The 10464-nt window shown below is 39.1% G+C and overlaps 1 protein-coding gene across 1 annotated transcript; it reads right to left on the minus strand.

Moving 5' to 3' along the window:
• Positions 1-3764: 3764 nt before the first annotated feature.
• LOC103139209 (leucine-rich repeat-containing protein 3-like) lies at positions 3765-7123 on the minus strand. The gene is made up of 2 exons (XM_007553710.2): positions 6918-7123; positions 3765-5104 (listed from the first exon to the last, which is right to left on the minus strand). Exon 2 carries the CDS (start codon positions 4920-4922, stop codon positions 4134-4136), a length of 789 nt encoding a protein of 262 aa, XP_007553772.1. The 5' UTR covers positions 4923-5104; positions 6918-7123; the 3' UTR covers positions 3765-4133.
• Positions 7124-10464: the final 3341 nt, after the last annotated feature.

The raw sequence follows: 10464 nt of genomic DNA on the forward strand, positions 1-10464 counted from the left end.
GGCTAAATAGAAAAATGTTGTGGTTCATATTATTACACCAGACAAAGCAGCTTTTCTTGGCGTTTGGATATAGTTAAACTCTTCCTTTACATTAATAAGTATAGCTAGTAAAACTACAATTTTACTAGCTGGTTGTTAGAGTATTGTGAACTGGAGATGCACCGATCCGATATTAATGTCTGTATCGGAACGACTGTTGAATAAAATTTTAGGTGGAGTATCAGTGACAGGGCGGCCGAACCGTAGAGAGGTGGTTCTTGAAGTAAAAAGAATAACTGTTATTATCTCAGTAGCTTCCAACATTTAGTTTCAATTACAAGTCGACCATTTTAACATTGCGAAGCATGTTGCAGTGGAAACTAATGACGAGCAGCTCCGCTTTCACGGCCAATTATTCACTTGATTATGATGTCGACTGCAGCCTTCAGGACTTTTAAGTAATGCAGGCTTTAATTATTGTCGTGGGGCAGCTCAAGGTTTACTCTAGAAACCATTAGGTCAGAAATGTATTATTATACAACATGTGAGCCTCTGGCAGGCATATATAATGTTCAGGCGACCAGTGAGATGGCATAAATGGATAAATCATGTAATTAAAGAATTGTATAAATGGATACTGTCATGAGATACTAAGTCTACCATCCTTGTAATGCCCTTCTCAATGACTCATTAGATTTATGGACTTACACTGTTGGTGGAAGAGAGCTATTTTAAGACTGTGGGACAGATACTAATATTCATCCACATCTGTACTACTGAAGACGTATGGCTTCCATATCTGGCCCAATGAAATCTGAAGGAATAAATATCTGGAAGAATCTGGTGTGGCTGCAGATAAGGATCAAGATAGAAGGCAAAAATGTAAAGCTATGAAGCATTCATTGAATAAAAATTTAGAATATTTGTAACTTGGACTTTTCTGATTTCTTAATTGCATCATCTGGAGGCAAAAAATTATTTAGAGTTTGATGAGTTTCATTACATTTCTATATCAAGATAATATTGCATTCTGAATTTGTCCTTGTAACAGTTTCCTGATCTCATTACGTGGAAATAAAAATATCTTGTTTTTTTTAGAATATATACTTATTTTACTATCTTGAGATAAGAAGACCCCTGAGTGTGATTTATTCTGAAAACGGCTTAATTATTCTAAAGTAACATGATCACAAGCTCACATCCTGGTAACAGTAGCTACAGTTTCTTTGACCATGTGTTTACGCAATTTGACATTTTGAAAATCACTTCACTTAATGGAACTCTTGTATTTGATTAAAAGTTTTGGTGCTAGGATGAGATGGTTTTTTGGCCGTGTTGCACTTGGTTTATTTTGCAAAATTGCACTTTGATTTTAATTGCGTTTCTCATTAAACAGAAACGCTGCATATGGGAAATTGTTTTACCGACATTAGCGCCAACATTGACAATTTTGCAAACATTTATAAAAACCACCATTTCAAATTCAGATTTCCTTTTCTAAACTGATTAATCAACAAAAACCATTAGACACTTGAATAGAATGGTTCTGTTTGGATATTCACTTGGTCCGACTGTAGTTTAGCAGAAGATGGACTGTAAATAGTTGGTCTCCATGACAACTGACTGGTAACTTTACCACTGCATTTGTGGTGCAAACACCTCCCGGCCTGTTCAATTTGTGCCAACTCGTTGAATTATTTAATCACCCATAACTGGTTTGCCTCATCAGAGCATTCCTTTTGAGTCCTTTTGAGTTTATTAATAAGGAAAAAGTTTGTCACCTTTGAAAGCGCTTGGAGAAATGTATTCTTTGACATACGCAACACACACATTTGCTGTCCCAGTTTGTCAAAGAGCCCTTGCTAATTAGATTGCAACACATGCTCCTATGCTAACCCGTTCAGGGTTTTTGTTGCTGTAAAATCACCCTACCCCTGAAACAGATCTGCCTTCCTCCATCCAGATCTCACCGCAGGAGCTGATACAAAGTATCAACTCCTGCATTTGCGACTTTACGGCTCCACCGGGCTCCATGTCGGCTTTATGGCGAATAAGGTCTCGCCCTACATTCTCTTAACAAATGCAGCTGAATATATTACTGTGGTGGGCTCGACATGCTTCTGACCTGTTACTCACTTTGCCACCTATTAGAAGAGAAGCCATAAAAATGCTTCTTTAATTTATCGTAGAAGACCTTTTTTTATGCAAATATTTTGATAACACAGGGTGCAGGTCTGACTGATTTGTGCTGTGTGAGATTCTTTCTGAATTTGTCTCATTCATTTGAAATCGAGGTTGAAACGATTAATCCGATGAATCATGGTGAATCATTTATTGTAGTAAACAAATTTAGTAACCTATTAATTGTATACTGGCGTACAGACTGCAAAAAGTAAATTTCCTGCATAAATAATACACTCAGAGCAGTAATTGAGCCATTTTGTAAGATAAAAAACACCCTCTTCTTTAAAATAGTTCTACCTAGAAATTCTCAAGTAGTTTTAGTTTCACCTGGTTGAAATTCTGTAAAAAAAAATAATGTTTTTTTTTTATTCTTTTTTTACATTTCTGAAAACTGTCACAGTGTAATATGAGGCAGATAATCTGTAAAAAGGCTGATCTCCTTCACCTCCTTCCAGTACTATTACCACTGCTCCCGACCAAAATCAACCAATCAGAGCCAGGGGGAGGGTCTTAGCACTGTCAGTCAACCTTGTGTATGTTCTGCTCAGTGTGCAAATGGTGGAGAGACAACTTATTGTCAAGCAAGGTATTTGCATGGAACCCAACTATTATGTCAACTCTATAAAGGAGATTGAGTGTAAATATCTAGTCAGAATTATTTGTAAAGTTTGTTGATGGGCTCAAAAGGCATATGTCCATGTACCTCCCATTAATATCAGATATTAACGGGAGGAACAAATATTAATGGGAGGTACATGGACATATTTGTACAATTTATTCATAATTTTGACCCTGTGTGAAATAGTAAAAGACCACATATTTCACCTCGTGAATCAGATTCTCTTCTACCAAAGAAACAATAACCAAGTCTTAGAGTATTTTATCTTTTTTTATTTCCAAAAGTGACTAAAGTTTCTCCCGTCTAACGCGAAACATTAGGCATTCTACTGTAACATGTAACTTCAACTTCAATTGACAAGTCATTCAGCTTACAAACTCTTATACTTAATATACTGTCAATATTTATCTGTGGATGAAGACAGAATACAGTGAGTTCATTCCCTGGTTTGCCAAACAACTAATTCTGTATTCCCCCTTCCCCCCATTTGTATTTAAAGTTCAGGATGATAACTGTTACGTCTTCATTATTTCCAGTTTTCTTCTACAAGATATTTTAATATCAATGACACCTGAGCAGCTACAAAAAACTGTTTTGAAATCATGTCTTCATTTACTAATAAAAAAGCTCTCGAAACCAACTAAATCCTTTGTTAAATAACCAACTACGCTCTACATCAAATATCTGTTTTTGCTACCTTTTGTTGGCAACTATTTCGACCCATTTGTCTTTTAATCCAGCCACATTGGAGAACTTGTGGATAATAACTTTCACTACAGCTCACTGGACACTCAGAAATGGCTTACTGACCCTTTCTAGGCTGATGGATGTGAATAACTTTGTTTTTAATTTGTTCTCATATTTTTCTGTCTTGGGGTCCTTTGTTGCTTTATGTGGATTTTTAGCCTACTTCATGAACAGTCCTTTTTGTTTTTATTTATATTGTCTTTCTAATATTCAAATTTGAAATGCGCAACAAATAAGCAAAAAAGGTAAAAATCTGCATTTTCACAGCCCTGTACATAATAGAGATGCACCGATCCCAAATTAATATTTGTATTGGTTCTGATATGAAAAGACATTCTAGTTTGGGCATCAGAGACAATGTACCCGATCAATAACGGCAGATCTACTCGGTCTAATTCTTGTCTTTGTGCGACTTCAGGCTTCATTATTTATTTTACTTTGGCCGTTTACTGCTAATTGCACTCACAGAACAAAGTAAAGTTGTTTTGTTTTTACATATTTGACCAACCCTGTGAAGGTATTAGTGTAGCAGATTGGTGCATCCCAAATACATAACTCGACAGAAATGCATTTTTATGTGCACTTCCTATGATTTATTCCGACTCTAAAACACACTGCTGGCTGTGTCGTAGTCCTTGCTTATATGGGACGTACTGGGCAAGGACTTTAGGTACTCCATGTGCCTCCTGGCATCCTCCTGGTTGTGTTTGATATAATACACAATGTAAGCCGTTACCATGAAGAACCAGCAGAACATTGCTACGAACATAGCCACATCCGTTGTTTTGTGGTGGAAATTGCAAAAGTTGATGCCCGAGTCCAAGACCTGGATCACGGGCTGTCCCACATACTCCTCCTGGACAGATGTGTGGCAGCTGACCTCGTTGACCGTCTCCGGATCCAGCCTCAGTTCCCTCAAAACCTCCTGGAGGGAGCACTCGCAGTGCCAGGGGTTGTTGGAGAGGCGGATCCGGGCGTGCAGCTTGGCGAAGGTTCCCCTTGGGAGGCCGCTGAGCTGGTTGTTGGAAAGATCCAAGGTCCGCAGGCTGTCCAAAACTCCCAGGAAGGAGTCGTCGTCCACACTTTCGAGCAAGTTGTGTGATAAATCCAGCTCCCTGAGGCGCTGCAGGTCTGCGAAGGCCTCCTTCGGGATGTGCCTGATCCGGTTTGACGACAGCAAGAGAACAACGGTGTCCCTTGGCAGGTTGGCCGGGATGTTCTCCAGATTGCGCGAGGTGCACTGTACCACCATGCCACTTCTGTCTGAGCAGTGGCAGATCTTTGGGCAACCCTTCGCTGCAACAAAACAAAGTAACAGCAAAGTTCCTGCAAAGAAATAAGAACCTTGGGAAGGATGTTGTATGGAGCTTCTGCGCCTTTGAGAAACCCCCATGAGCTGTAGAGTCAAAGATCCAAAGAGTCCTTTTAAGATTCACCTGGACATTCCTTCTTTGCATACTCTCTAAATGAGAAATAAAGGAGCAACGATTGCCCCTGGGAAGAGAGAGGGAATCGCTTTGACAGGTTGAGCCATGGTTGTGACTTCAGGGTTGGTCTCCACCAACCAGAAGAAACCTGAAAATGAAAGAGACACAAAGGGTGACAATGAATTTGTAATTCATTTTCCATGTTGAGCAAAAAAATTCTCACCATATTGTCTTTCTCCAATGGGTGGGAGAGGCCAGTAAAGTTCAGTATTATCATAATAATACCATGCTCTTTGGAAATTACATCCGATTAAATAAGGCATGGGCTCATCAATATGCAGCTGATGAACTTTAAAAACAGTGATTTGTGTTGGAGTACAAAGCTGTGGGTAATCTGTGAGATTAACCGGGACGTTTGCGACCAACGAAGGTCAGGGAGCGAATAAAATCACTACAAGGCACGCGCCTCATTTGCGAGTGTGGAGAACAGATCTGACGGAGATGATGGATGTCAAGCGAAATGATTTCACGGTGAAAATGACAAGAATATAAATGAGGTAAATGATTGATAACCAGGCAAAACACCAAGGGCTTTACAAAAGTATTCACATCCCTTCAGCCAGTTGCTGTTTGCAGAATGATTTATATGGTGATTGCCCAGGGCAGCAATAGACAGTGGAGAGGGTGAAAATATCTCTGTGTTGCTCTTTGAACAGATTTTCTGTACCTTTTATGTTAAATTTTGTGCCCCCTGCTGGCCACTGAGAATACAGAGACATTTTAAAGAGTGTTGCCTTGATTCGTCCATGCATGTTTGAGAAATCCTTTAATCTCCCGTGGCAACCGTTCAGCTGTACAAAACACTAAAATGGACCTAGCTCCGGCTTCAAGGACGAAGATTCCACACTACAGAGCACCTTTCCCTCACAACTCAACTACTCAGATCCTTCAGACTAGCCAGCAGCAATTAGCAAACACCTGGTGAAACCGCACAGCTGTTGAGTTTATTACATGAGCTACGTCTCAGTGAAATGCTGGTAAAACGTTAAACAGTTTATAAGGGATCCATGTTGTGATGACTTCCTTAAGGCGGAGTTTCAGAAAGAGCAGGAGTTTCTTAAAGAGACAGAGCCTCAATTTCAAGATGTTAAATTACAAAGTCAAATTTATTTTAAGTCATATTTGATATATGTGCAGTATTATGTGGCTGGAAAATGCATAATACTTCCCCCTTAATACTGAAGTAGAAAGAAAATTCTACATATTAACTTTTTTTCCACAAATAAAAATTTTAAGCCTGGAATGTTTTTTTTTTTTTATTCAGCACATTTACTCTGATACCCATGAATAAAATCAAGTGCAACTAACTGTTACTAAAGTACTCTAACTAGTAAATAGATTTATGAGATAATGTGGAGGAAGGTGCTCTGGTCACTGTGGAGACATCATCATCATCATCACAGTCAAACATGCTTGTGGCAGCATCTTAACCTGGAGATGCTTTTCTTCAGCAGAGACAAGTAAGCTGGTAACAGTTGATAGAATGATGATGAATGATGATAGAATGACTTTTGACACTGTAAAATAAAATGAATAAAGGCTACAAAAGTCGAGAGCAGTCAGCTGGACAACAACCATAAACATTCATGGAGAGTTGAATAAAAGAAAAATACTTGAAAGGATGTGGGTATTTTTGCAAACCGCTTCTAAATGCATCAGAGATAATTTAGTAAAATGTGGTTTTATGTGTAAAAGTTGAAAAATGAAGTAACACAAAAAGGCTTTTTTATAAAATTTTACCTTTTCAGAATAAAAAAAAGCTTGGTCTTTACTTTTGTAGTAAAAATATGAACATGATTATTTGTTTCAGAGTAAAGTTAGTTTTTAAATAAGGACACCATTGTAAAACATAAAAAAATGCTGCTAAAGTACATTAAAAAGACTAATATAAATCAGCCTACCTGGCAGCTCCGGATCGGCGTGCGTTCCCCAGCGGACGGTCAGCCTCCTCTCTGGGCTTGTCGCCGGTCGCTGTCCTCCTCAGGAGCTGCAGCCTCTCCAGGAGGCAGCATCCAGCTGTTTGACCTCCTGTTGGGCAGCAGCTTTGCAGCAGCGGTGCGTCTCTGGGTGGGCACACAATAGAAGCGTGTGTGTGTGTGTGTGTGTAGGTGTGCGGGAGGCGGATGGGTGTGTGTATTGGCGCGCAGATGGGTCTCAACTCTGGCTTCCTGCAGGTTGAAACCCTGCAGCTGTGAGGCTCTTGACTTTGGCAGGAAAACGTTTCTGACAGCATCTTCATATCAGGATGGACATTTATGCTGCGGTATCAAACTTTCATAATTACATTTTTTACACATATTTAAACTACCATGTCTTGACAGTATGATATGAGACAGATAATCTGTGAATAGATCGATCTCCTCTGCGTACCTGAGCTGCTATTGCTGTCCGAAGAAATGCTCTGCTCCTGACCAAAAACAACCAATCAGAGCCAGGGGGAGGGGCTTAGCGCTTTCAATCATGCTTGACTCAACTTTGAAAATCTCAGATTCAGATTATCTTTATTGTCATTAAACTTTGCATCAGAGATGCACTAAAGAAGAAAATTACTATGCGTAATAGCTCACAAACAATATGTGTGATTTATTAAAAAACAGTCAAAAACAGTTTGAAGCTCCAAACTGTGTGAAAATATGTGTAGAGAGGATGAATTTTAAAATTTTTGAAGATCCACAGATCATTCAAGAAACTATTATTCTTATATTAAAAAGAAAGTCAGGAAAAGTGATCAGTTTTTCCTCAAGTGGGATAACTACAGAGATAACTAACCTAGTCTATTAGCCAGTATGTGAAAGTCTTATCGTATCCTCAATGAATTTACCCGCTAATTTATCTAAATTACAACTTCAGAATTTATAAAGAAAGAAGGGATTGACAGACTTGAAAATATGTCATGTCTTTTCAGCTACACTATCGGACTCAAAGTCAGCGCCGGCTCGATCTGCTGAAAAAAACCTTTATCCTGGAGCTTCTCTGCCTGTTTTGCTGCGCTTGCACTTTTGATTCAATGCAACCTTTCTTTCCGTTTGTAGGTTTATCTCATGCATGCTGACAGATTACGAAGTGCAAAAACAACAGAACAATAAGTACTTTGTGAGATTGGACAGAACGCGCCCCGGAGCGAAGCGGCTTTCCGTACACACCCTGTTAGAGTAAATCTATAGCTGTCCTGTTCTCATGCTTCTGTCTATGACTGATTGTTCTTCCTCTCACTCTTCACAAACTTTGATTACAGCCGTCAATGTTTATGAATACTGCTCTACCAAACGCCTTCGAAGCCATACCTGCATATTAAAAGCAGGCAGCGCTTCTCGAAGCATTAGCATGATTAAGCCTTGTCAGCTTTCTGAAAGACATTGCTTGCATTGAGCAATGAGACTGGAACTTGTTGGCGTTCCAGTGGCTGGACACCAGCTGTTTCTTCTTGCCACTGGTTGCCCTGGTTTGATCATTGATCAGTTTAACTCCTCCTGTCAGACTCCTGGCTAACTTCCAGCAGCTCATCTCAGATAAATTCATACGCCGCCACCCTGCCGGATCACAAGAATATGGAGCTGAGCCAGTCCAGTCCAGTGTTTTTCAGCAGAGTAATCTCTGTAATACTAGGTAATGTATGAAATGTGTTTGCGGTATGAGCAATGAATCATGGCAGATCGCATTATTTCCCCTGGACAAAGAGGCTGTCTTCGTTCTACCCTCTCTATTGACTTTCTGCAGTCACTTTGTGAAAGCAGCTCCCCTCCAACGAATGTTGACCTCTTTAGGGGTCTATTAAAGCACGGCTGCTGCAGAGCTCGACTGACATTGGGTTTTTTGCTCACTCTGCTTTGGCCCGAGAGGGAGGACGCCAAACGTTTCATCATTGTGATCCCTTACCCTCCCCCAACATCCAAAAGGACTTGGTGACTGAAGAAGCCACTGGATATACAGCACGTTAAAGTAGAATTTGCAACCATTGAATTTTTTCAATACAAGTTTTGCTATTGTGTCCTATGAAAAAACATAGGAATTTTTAGACCAAACGATGACAACCAGTAATATAGCTGGAAATAAAAAGTACTAAGCGAAAATGTAAGGCTGTGACATCAATACTCTAAATGAGACCAAAAACAGTCGACTCTTTAAAACAAGATATACGATTTTGAAATTATTTAGCCAACATCTGGAAAAAATATTTAATCAGAAACCATATCTCAGATGAACATCTATTTAAATAAGGTGCATTGCTTATTGATGTAAAAAAAAAAACCAAAAAACAAGGTCAGTAGGGGGCAACATTATGCTAAGCCAGCCTACAGCCCACCAGAAGTTATTAGTAGAAGAAGCAGCTTCTGTCAAAGCGTGAATGTATTTGGCAATTACATAGATGCATGGCACCGCTCAGGAAAGTTGCATGGCTTGATATGTAGTCATATAAAATTAAAAGTTTTTGTTTTAAATATGTGTGTGTGTATAAGCAAAACACCTAAAACAAAAAACAGAGGGATCAACCTCATAGCGAAAAGTGGTGGCGGCAGAATGATGCTGCGGGGATGTTTGGAGAAAATGGAAACGTAGTGGGTGGTGCTCTCTACAGAAGGGTGAGACATGCAGCTTTTTATCCAATATAAAAACAACTCTTATTAGGGATTTTAAGAAAAGATGCCATCCCTATGGTTAAAAAATGGTGGTGGCAGCGTTATGCTGTTGGGATGTTTGTCTGCAAACAAGGAGGAACGTGTGTTGTGGATCGATGCTATATAAATAAATTGAACTGAATGGATCTAAAGGGTGGGCAGGTATTGTATCGTTGATCATTTATTGTGATAAGTTTCTTATGATAAGACATTGATTTGTTGTTGATAGGATAAACTCCAATTAATGATGTTTAAAACCCCTAAAACTCTCCATATTGTCAGGATTGTTATTTTTGCCCCTTTTTCCTCAACTGTTTGCTCAATAAAGGTCATATCAATTCATTTGAAAATATTAAATGCAGTTACTGTGAGCACTTTAGTGACACAAATCACACTTCTTTAAGTGTCATTTGCTGTCCTAAAGAATGATATTGCAAATGTTTTTGTTTTTTTTCTAAGAGTATTATTTGTGTTTGTGGGGCAATGATTGCTGTATCAGCCATGCGGTTGCCTAAAATAGAAGTAGCTCTTATCACTTTTATCGTTATCACAATACTACCACAAAATATCACGATACGGTGGACCCTCGCCCGTTTCCAGACTCATCGTTTTAGATTTGTCTTTGGGATGCAACTCCAAATTATTAGAAGGAAATTTGCATATTTACATTTTCTTTTTAGAGCACATTTAAAATATTTCAAAGACAACGCAGCTTAGGAAGCTGGAATACCTGCATACATTCTGCAGTAGTGCTAAGGCTGTTTCCACTGTGGGTATTATTGCATATTAATGTACAGTTTTTAGAGTGGGTCTCTATAATTTGCGAGTTTCA

This window comes from Poecilia formosa, unplaced genomic scaffold (assembly GCF_000485575.1).
Source record: "Poecilia formosa unplaced genomic scaffold, Poecilia_formosa-5.1.2 Scaffold58, whole genome shotgun sequence".
Taxonomy (NCBI): domain Eukaryota; kingdom Metazoa; phylum Chordata; class Actinopteri; order Cyprinodontiformes; family Poeciliidae; genus Poecilia; species Poecilia formosa.